We start from the raw sequence: 17,545 nt of genomic DNA on the forward strand, positions 1-17,545 counted from the left end.
ACTACTTATCATTAGAGGTAGCACCTATGGAGCACTGCTGTGCGTGCTTTGCATATTTAACGCATTTAGTCCTCACAACCACCTTGCGAGCTGGGGACTCTGATGGCCATATTACAGAGGAGTGTTTACTGTGGAGTGGAGGAACACCCGCCAGTCGCGTGCAGTCTGTACATTTTCTAGGAATTTAGGAGTAGGTAAAGAGCATAGAGAGCTGAGGCAATTAGGGAGGACTTCATGAAGGAAGTGGCCCTGGAAGGAAAGAAGAGTAGGCCCTGGAGGGCCTTGCAGGTGGAATGGAAGTTACCAAAGAGGTGGGAAATATGAACATGTGTTCAATGTGGGTGATGAGTAAAGAATATGTGTTGTATTATTTTCTGTACTTTTCTGCACCTTAGAAATAAATTACTAATTAACAAAAGTTTAAAATATTTAATCACCATGTTCTGGAGAAATATTATTTCCTTCTTATGTATACATATGAGAAACATTTGCTGGTTAGAAGAACGAGTAAATGCTAGTTTTCTTTATTCTTTCTAAAATACACCTTAGTGTTTTAACTTTATTTTCCTGTTTTAGTGACTACACCTCGGAGATTTTCTTCCACGTGGCCCCACCCCACCCCTTGTCGTATTTGCATAACATTCCACAGTAGGAGTGTTCTATGATTTATTTCTCCATTCTCCGACTGATCCTATTTTCCGCTATTACAAGCACTGTTTGTAAACATTGCACTGTTGTTGGCGATGCTGTACGAGCATGCTGCGCAAGGCTTTTCAAGCATCCAGCGTTCCTCTGAGGTAGATAGCAGGAAGCGGAAATGCTGGGTCATAAACTCAATTTTTAAAAAGTGAATCCAACGGGGTAAATGGGAAATCTCTGTACCTCCCTCCCAATTTTGTTGTAAACCTAACACTGCTCTAAAAGAATAGTCTTTTTTTAAGAAAAGTACATGGGAGACTGGGCACGCTCGCGCCCCCTTGCTCGCGTACCCGGAATCCAGGCGGTTTCTCACGTGGTCGGGGCCGGGCACGCGCGCTCCGGGCGGGCGCCCGCGGGACCCTGCAGGCCGAGGCAGCCGGGCCGGCGCGCGGGCGAGGTGCGAGGGCACGGCGACCTACTACCGTCCGGGCACGCGCTCGGGCCGCGCCTCGCCAGCCCCTTTCATTGAGAAACCCCTTAGCGATCACGTGAAAGAGGCATGCGAGCCTCGTGACGTCACGCCGCGCGGACCAATGGGAGCCTCTGTTTATGTCGGGGGTCACCGGAATATTCCTGCCCCCGCGCCGCCTCCCTCCGCCGCCGCGCCGCTCCCGCTGCGGTCACAGCGCCGAGCGAGGGCGGCAGGCGGCGCGGCTGCAGCGCCGCGGGGAGGGCCGCGCCGGTGGCGTCTGCAGCCGCGTGTCCGCCGCTCCCCTCGCCGTCCCTGGGGCGCTGTGCGGCCCCCGTCGGGGACCGAAGCCGCCGGCCGTCGCGGGCGGCCGGATCCGCGTCCCGCCTCAGCGCCCGGAGGACATGCGGGAGAGAGAATGAGCCAGAGGGACACGCTGGTGCATCTGTTTGCCGGGGGGTACGCTCCGGGCGGCGCGTGCGGAGGCGGAGGCCGGAGCCGGAGCTCGGGCGGGCGGGCGGCGGGGTGAGGCGGCTCCGCCCGGGGCGCCGGGAGGGGGAGGGCCTCGGCTCGCGGGGGAGGCGGCGGGGCTGAGGCCAGGCGAGGAGGATCGGGAGGAGGAAGCCGGGGCGGGGCGGGAGGCTTCGGGCCGGCCCCGCGGGCCTGGGGAGCGGCGGGCCGGCTGGGGTCGGCGCGGCCCCGGGGCTCTGCGGGCCCGGGCCGCGCGCCTCGGCCTGGCGGGGTGGGGGCCGCGGGCCGCGTGCGGAGCGTGGCTGTGGGCCTCGCGCCGGTCCTCGGCCGGGACACGGGGCGGGAAGCGCGGAGGCCGAGGACAAAATGGGCGCCGTGCCGCCGCCTCCCCTGCTGGCCGCGCGGGCCCGGGGTCTCCGCACGTCGCTCCCGCCCCGTCGCACCGCGGGCGGCCGGTTTCCGGGTCCCGCTCGGCTCGGTGGGCCTTCCGGCACCGGCGGGGAGGGTTCGGGGGTCTCTCGCCCGCGGTCATTGGGGGCCCGGCGAGCTCTCGGAAGGTTTCCTGCCCCAACCCTTCCAGCTTGGGAGACGTGGTGCAAAGCAGCAGTGCCTTCGGATTCAGACTCTCTTCCTGAAAACCAGTCCTCTTACCCGCTGCTTCTCAAAGGAGAAGGTCGGGGGTAGGGAGAGGTCAAATGCTCTGGAAATAGTTACTCTTTGTACGAGGTTAGGACTAAGCCTAATGTCCTCGTTCGCTGGTTGCCAACCTGAGTGCCACAGATATTTTGTTGAGCCCGTTTGGGCTCAGACCATTTTAAACTTGTTCCTTCTGAGTTATTTGGAGAACCATTGCAATTTTGAGTTATTTCTTATATCTGGGATATAAAGAGTGTTATCAAAAATGGCTACGATGAATTGTGCTGAAGCTGTTTTCTGCCTATATGACCATATAAAGTCACATCCCGTAAGCCGTACAGTTTGTTTTTTAAATGAACCACTTTAAGAATTTCAAAGTGATAGATACGCGGTCTATTCATAATGTCTTGGTTTGAGTTGGATATATGGACTCTATTGCCAACGATGGCAGTACTTGCCTTGGTTTGGCGCATTCATTCAGCATTTACTGTACGCCAGTTATGGGCAGCCGCTGTTCTGGTCTAAAAGCAATATTTTTCTTCTAATCTGTGAGACTCAGTTTAGGCAAAATTTGCTTTCAGTATTTCTGGTTCGTTTACCAATAATCTTGGCGAATTAACTCATTTTTAAAAAACCATTACCCATATAGATATTCGTGTAAAGATGTCCTGTTATGCAAATAATTGTATTCCCTCGTGTAATTTTATCGTTAGGTAACGCCTGAAAGTTAGGAAACCACACATCTACTTTTGGCCACTGTTTCGATTAGTGTAAAATGAACAAACCTTTTGATTTTAATTGTGTCGTCTGTAAAGTGAGGAAGTTGTACTCTGTGATCTCTAAGGCCCTAACGTTTGTTTTTTCTTTTAAAGATTGGCACCTGAGCTAACAACTGTTGCCAATCTTCCCCCCCCCCCGCCCGTTTTTTCTCTCCAAATCCCCCCAGTATATAGTTGTGTATTTTAGTTGTGGTCCTTCTAGTTGTGGCACATGGGACGCTGCCTCAACATGGCCTGATGAGCGGTGCCATGGCCGCACCCAGGATCCAAACCCTCGGCCCCCAAAAGCGGAGCGTGGGAACTTAACCGCTCGGCCATGGGCCGACCCCTAGGTCCTAACATTTCTGTTACTCTGCATTCAAGATTCATACATGGTATCAAGTTTTGTTAAAAGTAGGGCAGATTTATTTAAAATGTTCCCTTGATTGCACTAATTTCCCAGTTAGGATTAGGATCATCTTTCACTTTGTTGTAAAGGCCCTTCTGGTTAGCTTTTTCTTTAAGAACAAGAATGGAGAGTTTTTGCAGCATCTAAACACAAATAGATTTAGAAATGCCGGCCTCCCCCACCCCCCCCAAAAAAGGACCTAGCCCGTGAAGGTTGTTTAGGGTATTAAGTGAGGTGCTAGGAGGTAGAGCTTGGCGCAAGATAGCTGTTCAACCCTTGTAAATTTCCTTCCTTTGCATCTTGTCTTGATTTTACATTTATATGAGGTTGCATAAGTCACTTCAATAAAACCTCGTTTATCTTTTTTAGAGAAACATTAGCACTAGGAAAGGTGATAAAGATCATCTGATTCAACCCCTTCAAAATATGGAAAAATACTGGGGTGTAAAAAATTGACTGACCCAAGGTCAGGCAGTTTTTCTTACATGTTTAATGAGAGGTAAATAATCTCTACAGATTCTTCCAGCTCTTTATTATATAAAATCAGTTCTGTAGAATATTCTGGAAGTCTCTGTACTGAGCATTTTGGAAATGGAAAGTGGGCTATGTTGGTAACATTGTTCTAAATTGAAGATGTCTAATTTTTTGTGTCTCAAAGTTGTTTAGGCAATCATTTTTAGGACATTCTTCATAGAAAACTAGATTCCATTATTTTTTATCCTGATAGAATTATGTAAATTGGAAGTTAGGAAATTTATGTTTTACTTTAATGAATTAGGTAGAGAAAAGGAGCGACATGCTTTTATTAGCTGTTGTGCCTGAGCTATGCCACACAGGTATTATTTGGAGGAAGTTATGAAAACTCAATGTACTTTGAAAGAACCGAGTAACCTTTCACAGTGGCATTTAATCTGAGGCAAAAAATTAGCTGAATATGGAGCTTTTGGGGTTTTTTTCCTAATGATTATAATTGTCAAGTTTGTGTTTATCAGGATCTCAGAGAGATTTCTAATAGCGTAGTAGATGTATTATTAAATCAGGAACATTTTGATAATACAGCTGCTGGACCTTGGTTCTGGGTGACATATTCACATGCATAACTTGTGCCGTCTTTAAGACATCCTTTGATCCCGTTGTGTTTTTGCCACAGTTAATATTCAGAGTTTGTAAGGTTGTTGGTTAGGTTAATTGAGTTATGGAGGCCACTCATGGCAGCCTGTAAAAAGGATCTAAAGAAGATTTAATTTTAGTTGTACTTTTGATAACACTACAGGTGTGTATATGAAGATATAAGCGATGTGAAATACAGTTTTAAATTCTTTAATAGAACTATACGTTGTCTAGTTTTGTGTTAGCTGCATATGCCCGCCAAGAGGCACTTTGCTTTTTCTCTTCTATTTGAGAGAGAGATTGGCTTAAATGGGAGGAATAAACCTTCAACCTTCAAGTGGATGAATTTTTTTCTGTGTGGCTCCTATGACAGTAAGAGCTTAATAGTATAGCTAGTAGTATCTCAGATTATATAAGAAACTTTATTTTGATATCCTGGAATTAATTAGTTCATTCATTTCCTAAACTATTTATTCATTTATTCAGTAAGAAACTCCCATTTGGGTGTCAGATGTGTTGATTCTGCAGACATTTTATTGTAATGATATTTGTTAAATAACTTCACCTGTTTCCTCATAAGACCAGGGTAGAAGTAGAATACTTAATAGTATAATTAATGTGGTTTATTTCTACTTTACTCTGTATTTTTTATTAGGCTTATTTCTATAATTTTCACCGCCTTTTCTTTTCCTTCTTTTTTTCCTTGTAAAAATGTGTTCTTTCATTCTTACTAATACACAAGGAAGACTAAAGGAAGTTTCTTATCATAATGTAGAATATTCTCAAAGAAACTATTTTCGTGTAACTGGATTAGTGTAGTACAGCAGTGTGGGTCAGGGACCCTTGGAAGTTACCAAGACCCTTTCAGTGATGGTAGCGGTTAAAGCGATTTTCATAAAAATACGAAGACATTATGTACCTTTTCACCGTGTTGACATTGGTACTAATGGTGCAAAAGCAGTGATGGGTAAAACTGCTGATGTTTTAGCATACATCAAGGCGACGTCACCAGACTGTACTAGTTAGTAGTCACTGGCACTTGCAATTTAAAAATGTTCTTGAGGGGCCAGCCCAGTGGCTCAGTGGTTAATTGCACACATTCCGCTTCTCGGCAGCCCGGGGTTTGCCGGTTCGGATCCCAGGTGGGGACATGGCACCGTTTGTCAAGCCATGCTGTGCCAGGCGTCCCACATATAAAGCAGAGGAAGATGGGCATGGATGTTAGCTCAGGTCCAGTCTTCCTCAGCAAAACGTGGAGGATTGGCACCAGATGTTAGCCCAGGGCTAATCTTCCTCAAACAAACAAACAAAAAATAAATAAATAAAAATGTTCTTGAGGAAGTAAAAATTAGTAATTTTATTAAATCTTGACCCTTGAGTACACATCTTTACTTCATATTCTGTGTGACAGTACGGGAAATAGCATAATGTACTTCTGCATACCAAAGTGCTTCTGCAGTTGTTTCAGTCTCAAGCTGAACCAGCCTGTTTTTTCATGAGAACCCTTCTTGAAAGAATGATTAATAGACAGACGTTTCAGACTTGAATATTTGGCAGACTTTTCCTCAAAAAATGAATAAAGTGAGACTGTTGGTTCAAGGAAAACCACTGATAGCGTTTGCTGCCGTGATAAAATTCGGGTTTTCAAGCAAAAACTAGGATTTTTGAAATCTTGGATCGACAGGAATTTCTTTAAAATGTATCAACATTAGGAAGACTTGTATAACCCAGTGATCCAGTATTTTTCAGATGAGCAACGCGTGATGTTATGGAGTCATGCATGAGTAAAAGATTCAGAATGTAAGATAGACCAGTGGATTTTTGTGTGTAAGAGGAAGATTAGCCCTGAGCTAACATCCGCCACCAGTCCTCCTCTTTTTGCTGAGGAAGACTGGCCCTGCCCATCTTCCTCTACTTTATATGTGGGACGCCTGCCACAGCATGGCTTGACCAGCAGCAGGTAGGTCCATGCCCGGGATCTGAACCGCCAAACCCTGGGCCACTGGGGAAGAGGGTGCAAACTTAACCGCTGCACCACCAGCCAGCCCCAGACCTGTGGGTTTTAATGTAACAATATGAAAAGTTTATTGGTGTAATTCAGACTCCATATTACAACTAGACTTTAAAAACTTACCGCTTCTCCAGTGTTAATGTAGTATCGAAGAATATACACAATTATCTGGGAAAAGGGGATTGAATTGTCATACTAAAGTAAATTATATCATTAATTAGAAGATGTTCAGTGCTATGGAGAAAGAGTGGAGCAGGATAAAGGGAAATAGTGGCAGTGCACTGTAGTTCTAAATAGAAGGTGGTGATGAGTTTGATTGAGAAGGTGACGTTTGAGCAGAGACCTGGAGGGGGAGAGTTCCGAAGGCGCATGTGGTGAAAAGAGCCGAGGGTAGCACAGGAATGAGGCAAGCATAGCCACAGTAGTCGAGCCTTGTTCGGCCGTGAAAGGACTTTGGCTTTTTCTGAAATGGGAGGAGTCATTGCAGGAGTTTTAAAGGCTAACTCTGGTCACCATGATTAGAATAGACTATACATGGGGCAAGGGCAGAAGTAGGGAGATGATTCAGCTATTGCAGTAATCAAAATGAGAGAGTGATCGTTCAGAGCAGGTTGGAAGTAGTGGAGGTAACAGTAGTTCACAGCAGGTTGTGATGTATTGGATGTAGAGTGTGAAGAAGAGTCAGGAATAACTCCAGGATTTTTAGTTTGGGAACCTGGCGGGATGGAATTGCTGTTAACTGAGATAGGCGGTTCGCACATGGCACCGGGTTGGGCTAAGGGAAGACCAGTAGTTGCATTTTAGATGCTAAGTTTGAGAACATTTAACGAAAGAGTAGAATAGAAAATCAGCAGTGTGTTGCGTCTAATAAGGGTAAATATTGTTCTGTGAAATGTTTTGCATGTGGGCATACTGCATCTTGATGTAAAATATTTATAGTGGGTTGAAGTCAAACATTTAAAAGCCACTGATGAAAAGGAGGGAAAGAGTTGGACTAAGAATCAGGAGATATGGTCTGTTCGTTAAGTAACTGGCTGTCAACCTGGAGCACACAGTTTTCCCTTGCAGAACTTTTGTTTCCTCACGTACAAAATAAGGAAGTTGGACCAGATAATACACTGTCTGCTACCTCTTAAATCTTAAGATACCAAATACTACAGTGTTAATCCACTCATTCCACACCTGAGTGCTTGCTGTGTCACAGGCATTATCAAAGGTGCTTGGGTTATATAGTAGTGGATAGAAATTGCAGCCTTTCTGATGCTTATGTTCCAGCATAAGGGGACACAAGATAATAAAATATTTACCGTGTTAAGTGACAGTATGTGTTTTAGAGAAGAATAACGCAAGGAAGGTGGATAAAGAGTTGGTGGGTGTAATTTTGTATGTGGTGATCAGAGAGAACGTTACTGAAAAGTGGCAACTGAGCAAAGATAAGGAGGTGAGGTAGTAACCTATTCCCATGTTTGAGTCACGACTGTTGCAGATAGAGGGAACAGCAAGAACAAAGGTCTTGAAGCAGGGGCGTGCTTGGTGTATTAAACTCTAATAATTAGAGTTACAGCAGAGTCCAGTGTCGCTGGAGCAGAGTGAGTGAGGTGGGTAGTAGATGACGTTGGAGGGACCAGGGAAGAGCAGGTTGTGTGAGATCTTGTAGGACATTGTGAGGACTTTGGCTTTTATGCGAATGACATAGAAGCCTTTGGAAAGCTTTGAACAGAGGAGTGACTTGATCTAAGTTTTTAATACAACCACTGTATTGAAGATTGATTGGAGGAGGTGGGGCAAGGGTAGAAGCAAGGAGACACAAATTAGGAGGTTACTGCAGAAACCTCAATAAGATATAGTGGCCTAGACCAGGGTGGAGATGATGATAAGTGGTCAAGATTCTAGAGAGTCGTCACGGCTATTTTGGAGTTCTGAGTCAAAGACACTTGCACACTATACATGTCATTTTTTTCATGGGGTCCAGTGGATCCCAGAAAGGTCAACTACATTCTCCAGTTAAAAACCCTCGTGGGGGCCCGGCCCAGTGGCACAGCAGTTAAGTTCGCACATTCCACTTAAGCGGCCTGGGGTTCACCGGTTCAGATCCCAGGTGTGGACATGGCACCGTGCGTCAAGCCATGCTGTGACAGGCGTCCCACATGTAAAAAGTAGAGGAAGATGGGCATAGATGTTAGCTCAGGGCCAGTCTTCCTCAGCAAAAAGAGGAGGATTGGCAGCAGGTGTTAGCTCCGGGCTGATCTTCCTCAAAACAAAACCCTGCTGTTTTTTCAAAATACTTCTAAAATTTTGATTAAAATTAATTTGAAAATTAAAAAATTCATGCATGTGATTAAAAAAAAGCTGCTGAAAGATAATCAGTATTCACCAGCACCCCTCCCCATGTCTCCTTCCTAGTGGGAGCTTCCTGTAAGTCCTAGCTATTTCTTTTGGCATTTTCCTTCATCCTTTTTGTTTTGGTAGATGAAGATTTAGTTAAACCACTCCCTGTTTCCCCCTTTCCATCCTCTCAATATATAGTTAATTATAGCACAATTTTTTGTTAAATCAGTAGTCAGTGCTTACCTTATTGTAACAATATAAACATTGTTCATAGCAAAGCTAAATTGTATATTGTGTTGACCTTTTCTTTCTTGAATAACTTCATTTTTCCCACCTGGAGTTAATAATTGCCCCAAGTTTTAAAACATTGGCGTAGTTACTAGAGCACCGTACTTGAGTATTTGTTTTCATGTGGTCATATACATTCATCTATGAGCCTTTTTTTCCTGGAAGTCTTCATCCTTCTAAACTGTGTCATCCTCATCCTGTCAGGACTAGTTATTTTCTAATACTGACATTTCACTATCATTGTAAGACTGCTTTCTCCCTCTCCTAGGTTATTTTGCTCCTACATTCAGTTCCCTCCCCCTGACCCCAACCCCATTTTGTTGAGATATAATTGACATTTAGCATTGTGTTAGTTTTAAGTGTATAGCGTAATGATTTAATCTATTCCCTCCTCTTTTTTAGTTTACGCCCTTAATTTGTAGAACACATCCTTTGGTAGCTGTGTATGAAAGGGTACAAGGTAGCAAATTTCTGGGACTGTCTCTCTGTCTGCAAGTATATTTATTTTATCTACTTGATAGTTTGGTTTGGTATAGAATTCTAGAATAAGAACTTTTCTGCTCTCGTTAAGTCTGATGGCTTTTCGGACTTTTCCTATGTATGTGACCTGTTGCTCTTTCTGGAAGTTGATGAGATCTTTGTCTTCAGTAGTTTAAAAGATTGCAGTTAAGTGCAACTTGGTGTGGGGCTTTTTGCTTCTATTGTGCCTGTTAAACCTAAACTCGGAGATTGAGTTCATGTTCTTCAGAGAATTCGGCTTCTACCCTGGAGTATAGTTTTACCCACTGTGTGTGTTGGGGAGGCATGGGGAGTTGTAGTTACCACCTGGGTATCCTACCTTTGCTATATAGCTTTTCTATATCAGCCAGCCCTTTGCCTCACTTCAATCTTGAGCACCTGGTGCCCTTAATCATTAGGACCCTAAGGGATTCTACAGGACAAAACTGTTTGCTTCTCTTTGGTGTTTCCCTCTGCAAGCCTTTCTTCCTCTTTGCTCAATCACTTACCCTTCCCATTTGTTTCAGTGCTTGAAATCTTGTGTCTGTTAATTTCTCCTCTGGCTCTGTTTTTGTCACATATTCCTTTACACAGTGAGATTTTTGACAGGAGAGGAGATAAATCGAATGTAGTTAATCCTGTTTCCTAAGTATAGATTTTAAATGTTTATTGACAGCAGTAGTTTTGTTCTCTAATGATTTCAATGTGCATGATAATTTCTTTAAAATGATTTAAGATAAAAGCAGCATGAAAAATATCAGAGTGTCACCCCTCTACTGCGTATCTATTGCGTTTTATAATGTAAAGCTGCTTCAGGACAGCCGAAGCGCTTGTGTGTACATCCACTTACAGCACGCCCCAGCTCTGTACAATTGAGAGTCTCATTATCTATTTTACTTGTGGAATTTTTTTTTTAGAAATCATTGTACGGCCATCTGTCACTTAACGATGGGGATACATTCTGAGAAGTGCGTTGTTAGGCAATTTCTTCACTGTGCAAACATCACACCGTGTGCTTAGACAAACCTAGATGGTATACCCGCTACACACCTAGGCTGTAGGGTGCTCATCTTATGGGACCACTGTCATATATGTGGTCTGTTGTTGACTGAAACGTCGTTATGCAGTGCATGTCTCTATGTATCTTGTCTGTGGTCTGGCCATAAAGTATTTGTAGTAGTTCTATTGCAAAGTTTTAATTGTCATTATGAATAACAGACACTGATAAACTTCAGTAGCCAATATTTATTGAGTACTTTCTGTGCCACATCACAAAATACTTTACATGGGTTCTATCACACATCATCTTTACAGACTTGTTAGTCTGTAAGGCATAGATAATTGTTTTTTTCTTAGAAAGTTGTTTTCTTTGTGTAATGTGTTTATTCTTGTGGAACCAGAAGTGACTGGGTAGGAATCATGGCCTATAGGCTAACTTTGCTTTTTGTTTTTGTTTATTTTCATTATAGAAGTAATTCATGTTGGTTGTGAAGATCAAGAATTCCTTTTTTAGGTTTTACAAAATATAAAACCAAAAAAAAAATATGAATGTTTACTACAATTTTTGGGCTCGTTTGGGTTTTATGTTCATTAAGTTCGTTAATCAGCTAAGAAAACAAAACTAGGCAAATTCAAATTAAGAGCAGGTATGATTTACTGTAAATAAATCACTACTGCAGTGTGAATAGTGTGGTCTGCCACACAGGCTCTCTTGAGTTCTGCACTGTGTTTACTACAGCGTGTGCTGTGACGATGTGCGTGTCTTACCGCTTAGCCCTTGACGATTAGCATAAATAAACTTGTGGCTTCTGTTTAAGATTTTCCTTGAGGCCTTATGTCTAGTTAGGTTTTAAGCCTGTTTCGTAGCTGTTTGAAAATAATATCTGTTCCTTGTTTGAGTATAGATGTCTCTCTCGGATCTAGTTAATTTTGTTTCAAGTCTGTTATAGCGCTACTGTTTATCTAATTGATGTGTTGAGTTTTGACAATATAATTATAGTTTTGATCTTTTGGGGGCTTAGATTTTTTAAATTTCCATTTAAAACTGTAAGTAGAATTTTGGGGAAATATTAAGTTTATTGTGATTAAAAGTTCCACCTAATATAATTGTATCAACTCCAGGTAGTTCACATACTAGCATTTACTACTAGTTTTCACATATTTGGTTTTTTCCGTCAAATTTATCAAGGCATAATTTATATATAATAAAATTCACCCTTCTTAAGTGTACATTTCAGTGAGTTTTGGCAGATGTACAGGGTACTGTAATCACTACTATAGTCAGGATAAAGAACATTGCTCTTAGTCCAAGAATTCCTCCTTGGCTTTTGCAGTCAATTCCTCCTGCCTCTGCTACTTCTTGGTAACCATTGATCTCATCTCTGTTTTTCTAGTTTTGCCTTTTCCAGAATATAATAAAAATGAAAATGTCATAAAATGAAAGCCTGTGTGCCTGGCTTTTGTCAATTTTAGTATAATGCTTTTGCAATTCATCCAGATTGTTGCTGTTTATTGCAGATAAGTAATCTGTTGTATGGATGTAGCACAGTTTCTTTATCCTGCATCAGTTGATGGACATTTCGATTGTTTCCAGTTTGGGGCTGTTAGGGTAAAGCTTCTGTAACATTCATGGACAGGTATTTGTGTGGACTTACACTGTATCTGTGGATTTTTCCTGGGCGGACACCTAGGAGAGGGTTGCAGGGTTATAGGGTGGTTGTACATTTCACTTTGTAAGAAACCACCAGACTGTTTTCTTTTTCTAAACTGTTTTCTGAAATGACTGTACCATTTTGCATTCCTGCCAGCAACGTATGAGTTTCCGCTTGCTCTTTATCAGCACTTGCTATTGTCAGTTTTTAAAATTTTTGCCATTAATAGATGTGCAGTGATAGCTCATTGTGGTTTTAATTTGCATTTCCGTGATCAATGATTTTGAAAAATCTTTCCATGCTTATTTGCATCCATATATCTTTTGTTCAAGTCTTTGAGTTGTTTTTGTTATTGCATTGTGTTTCTGAATATAAGTACTTTATCAGATAAGTGTTATTTTCTCTCAGGCTGTGGCTTGTCTTTTCATTTTCTTAAGTTTCTTTCAAAGAAACCGTTTTCAGACTTTAATTTTGGTGAAATCTAGCTTATCAATTTTCTTCTTTTATGATTTATGCTTTCTTTTTGGTTCATCTAAGAAATCTGTGCCAAACCCTGTCAAAAAGATTGTTCTCTAAATGTTTTTCTTCTAGAAGTTTTATAGTTTCATGTTTTACATTAAGGTCTATGATCCATTTTGAGCTAATTTTTAAAATATGGTATGAGCTAAGAGTCAAGTTTTGTTTTACATACGGATGTTCTCTCTTTTTAATTTGTTGTATTTTTCACTTTTATTAGTTGCATAAAGTTTGTTTCAATTTTATTGTTTTGATAGCATGTACTGTTAACATCACTATGAATTACTTTTGCTTATTTAATGATTTCTTGTCTTAAATTTTATTTGGAGTGATATTGCTGCCATGCCTGCTTTTCTTTTATTATATATTTTATATGTATACATTTTTAAGATTGTGGAGGTAGAAGTGTTTAGTATTTCTGTGGTGAGCTGCGTTTCTTTTTCTTCCTTTAACGCCCGCTTTGGAGTTCGGGTTGCCTCTGACTCAGCCTTGCTTTTCTCTTTCACTGTAGTCAGAGCTCTTCCAAGTGGTTTTCCTCTGATTAGAAAGCGGTTCTCAGGGCTCCGCTGGGTAGCTATATTAGTGCCTTAAGAGAAAAGTATTTCCCACTCTTGCGTTTAAAAAGAATAATTACTCAGCCTATTTTTATATACCTTTAAAAAGTTTAAATAATTCGTTTGTTTACAGCTTTCATTCTGTTGTCGTTTTGGTGATCAGTGTTTGTATTTAAATTGGATTCTTTGAGCTAAGCCTCTCTACTTTGCACAGATTTCCACGTCGGTCCAACAGACTGATTTTGAGACTCAAATGCCGTATTTTTTTGTAGGTGAAACACTTCTGAGTATTTGGATATTTAAAATAGGAGCCGTATGATTATCCATCAGTAGTTTATATCGTATTGCTCTGAAGACCATTTCTTGAGTTTTGAAAGATAAGAGAGGAGTTTGAGAGAGAGGATATACCTCAAATGATGGTCAAGGTTTCAATAGAGCCACAAGTAACATCTGGACAAGGAGCACCAGATAAACCCTTGGAACAGTATTTAAAGCTGTGATGTGACTCACCAGTAAATTTTAGTAACAACACCTACTGTTGGGAGTCCTTTAGCTTAATTATTCTCACTAGGTAGATATTAAGCTCAGTTCTTTTTAGCTACTGGAGGTGTTTGTATGCAGTCAAATGAATGAAACATTAAAAAAATTTCTTAGTCTTCTAAAATCAAAATTTATCTTAAATTTTAGTACCTTGGCAAAACCCCAGTTGCCCAGTTGTTTTACTTACGAATGAAGTGTAGATGCGTTTTGTTCTTGTCGGTTTTTTGTAGATGTGGAGGTACAGTGGGAGCTATTCTGACATGTCCACTGGAAGTTGTAAAAACGCGACTGCAGTCGTCGTCTGTGACGCTTTACATCTCTGAAGTTCAGCTGAGCACCATGGCTGGAGCCAGTGTCAACCGAGTAGTGTCTCCTGGACCTCTCCATTGCCTAAAGTGAGAGCACAGTATTCATGAATTTGTTTTTAGTCTGTTTGTCTTACTGATGCCCATATGTTTGTTTATATTCTGCCATACTTAGAATCTTCTGATCTGTAGCCAGACAAATTATCCATTGCGCCACTGGCCCACTATTCTATTCTGCCATATTTAAAAAGGTTTTTTACAAACTTAATGACAGAGTTACTCTGAATTATGTTTATTAGAAACGATAATCCTTAATGGAGAGAAACAATTAGTTGGATAATATAAAATGTAATATTATTTCTGAATCATATGTATTTGGGATACTTTTTAGGAATTATTAGAAATTTTAGAAGTTATTAGAATATTGGATAATCTACATTTATCCAATAGTTTTATTTTCTAAAGCTGTTGTAGGCGTTTTATTTTGGATTATTAATTTGTTTAGCTTTGAAATGTAATAGTGTTAAATGCTAACTCTTTTTGTGTTTCTAATTTTCCAAGTACTCAACACAAGTGAGTACAGCCGATTACTGGCAGTGTGTGATTTTTATATAACCTAAACATAACTGAGATTTAAAGCAGAGTTGTACTTGTTTCAGGATGGAATTCAGTGTTTGACATTTCTTGATGGTTTGAAAAAGATTTGTTTTTACGTTTTCATTGTGTTACAAATTGGATTTGAAATTTCAAAACTATTGAAGTTAGGTTTTACATGTCTAAACTTAAGTAGGTAACTGAATGCCTTGTGTGTCTGCCTTATCAGCTCACTTGGGACATAATCTATTTGAACTTAGTTCAATAGTGTTTATTTTGTAGTAGCAAATAAACTCATACTCTGTGTTTACTTTCACTACCAAAAGATTTCATCAGTCTTTTCTTTTTTCAGACTTGCCTAAGTATATGAATAGGTAGCATAAAATTGTTAACAGTTTTGGATTAAAATGCCATAGTTATAGATAAATACCTCTTTTGGTTAATAGAGTACTTTAATATCATGATTTTGACATTTAGTACCACTGATTACCTCTCCTTAAAATTCTTGCTTTGACCTCTATGACAGTACTATATATTTTTTATTCTATTTTTCGATGGTTTTGCCTTCTCTGACTTTCCTCACAGGAACTTTAGGAATTCCTCTGGGCTCTGTTTTAATTTCTTAGTTTTTCAGGTTGTCTTATAGGAGTCAAGTTAACATGTTACACCTGTCACCAGTAGCGGCTGAATTCCAGGGCTGCATTCGCTTGCCTTAACACTACCTCCCATGATGTAATATCATTCCCATTGTTCCCGACTCAGAGGCTCTGTCCTAATCAATCTGTTTCATGGCTGCCTTTGCTTTTTTCCCAACATCTTTATTGAGATATAATTGGCACTTTAAACAGGTGAATTTTATGCTTTGCCAATTATAGTATTTGCTTGTTAATATGACCTGTTAAATTATTTGTTTCAATATCATTCTTTTTTTCTACAACTGAACAGCAAATTTCTCAGTGGCAGGGGCCCCACCCTTTCTTTTCTGTCTCCTTTCTCTGCTTAGTCTTTATACAGTAAGTATTCAATGTGGTAAATGTTAACTGAGTAGCGGGAGAAGTGGTAACAGGCCAACCATTATTATAGTACCTAAAGGATGTTAGGGTGATAGGTTTTTGCAGTAGCATTTCACTGGAATACTGCAGTACTGAGAGAATTGTTCAGTATCGAGGAAAGGAGCTCAAATACTAGGGGGGACATACGTTTCTAATTGGGAATTGAATTTGCTGATAAAGATAGTATGTTGGAGGAAGTTGAAGATAAGAGTCGTATGATCATATAAAAAGAAATGCAGCAATCTATATTGTTACGTCTTTAAAAGTTTTAGGAAAGGATCTGAATGGAGTTCTTTTTATCATCACTAGTAAATCTATTATCAGTCTTCAGTAATTTATGCTATGTCAAGAAAAACAAGGAAAATTGACCAGAGCAGCATAACATACTATAGTACAAACATGGGATTTAGACTCTTAAGCTTGCCATACAAATAAAGAACCAGACTTTGAAGGACATTCCTTTCTAAATAATATTTTTCTCTTTCAGGGTGATCTTGGAAAAAGAAGGACCTCGTTCATTGTTTAGAGGATTAGGCCCTAATTTAGTAGGGGTGGCCCCTTCCAGGTAAAAATAAAAATTTTTAACTAAGTAAAACTGTGTCAATCTTTCTTGTTTCAAGCTTCAGAGGGGAGATGCTAAACAGAAGTCAAGGTGGTAAGGATAAAGCACTGTGGTTAACAAACAGGCATCAGTAACCATCTAAAAGAATGGGCAGATTGCACCCTGTGGGAGTGCAAAGGACCTCTTAGTGAGATCATTGCGAGGCAGCTTTTACACCAAGTTGAAAAGGCAAAGGACAAACTAAAGGAACCAGCAGTAAGAAAGGAGAAGACCTGCGTCTCTAGAACTAACCCTATTTTTTGGCTTAGGGGACAAGCCAAACAGAACGGTTTCATTCCTATCCAAAAAGGCCTTAACACGTTAGTTTGTTATTTTTCTCTGATATCTTTTTATCTTAGATTGACTTCTTGCATGATAGAACACTGCACAGAGTTCACAGTCAGTGAAAATGCATACCCAGCTCTCTGTATCCAAACAGTGTACTGGATCCATGTCTCATTATTTATTGGGTTTCAACTTTTTATGGGCTCTTTTCTCTCTTTTTAGAAAATTATCCAAAATTCCATCCTTATTGTAAAAACTGAAAAAAATGTGTAGCATAAAGCTTGACATTTCACGTTAAACACATCGCCTCTCACCCTGTCCCCCTTCTCACACACACTTAACTCCTCTCCCCTTAGATAACCATCATTAATAAACAGTCTGGTATATAGTATTCCATTAATTTTTTTGGTTTATCATGTACAGAAGATTTTTAATATGTATATGCTATCATTTACATAAATTGAATCATATTAAAAATATTTCAGCAAATTTGTCTTGAATCTTTTTTCATGAAAATATGTAGGTTTTTAAAAATTGTATAGTGTGACTATCCCCTCATTCATAAATTTTCCTTTTGTGATAAACATTTAAGTTTATTTCCGGATTTTTGCTGTTAAAAGCGATGGTTTGATGAACATAGCTGTGCCTTTGAGTACTTAAGCAAATATGTTGCTTTCCCTTTTTTCTTTTTTTTTTTTTGAGGAAGATTAGCCCTGAGCTAACTGCTGCCAATCTCCTCTTTTTGCTGAGGAAGACTGGCCCTGAGCTAACATCTGTGCCCATCTTCCTCTACTTTATATGTGGGACACCTACCACAGCATGGCGTGCCA

The 17,545-nt window shown here is 40.6% G+C and overlaps 1 protein-coding gene across 1 annotated transcript in view; it reads left to right on the forward strand.

Annotated features, from left to right (window-relative positions):
- Positions 1 to 1,032: 1,032 nt before the first annotated feature.
- SLC25A36 (solute carrier family 25 member 36) overlaps positions 1,033 to 17,545 on the forward strand; it is a 34,490-nt gene continuing 17,977 nt past the window's right edge. The window contains exons 1-3 of the mRNA XM_070577571.1: positions 1,033 to 1,567; positions 14,109 to 14,273; positions 16,317 to 16,394. Of these exons, the coding sequence (XP_070433672.1) occupies positions 1,233 to 1,567; positions 14,109 to 14,273; positions 16,317 to 16,394 (578 nt within the window). The 5' untranslated portion in view covers positions 1,033 to 1,232. The remainder of the gene's footprint in view (positions 1,568 to 14,108; positions 14,274 to 16,316; positions 16,395 to 17,545) is intronic.

This window comes from Equus przewalskii, chromosome 15 (assembly GCF_037783145.1).
Source record: "Equus przewalskii isolate Varuska chromosome 15, EquPr2, whole genome shotgun sequence".
In the NCBI taxonomy this organism is placed as follows: Eukaryota; Metazoa; Chordata; class Mammalia; order Perissodactyla; family Equidae; genus Equus; species Equus przewalskii.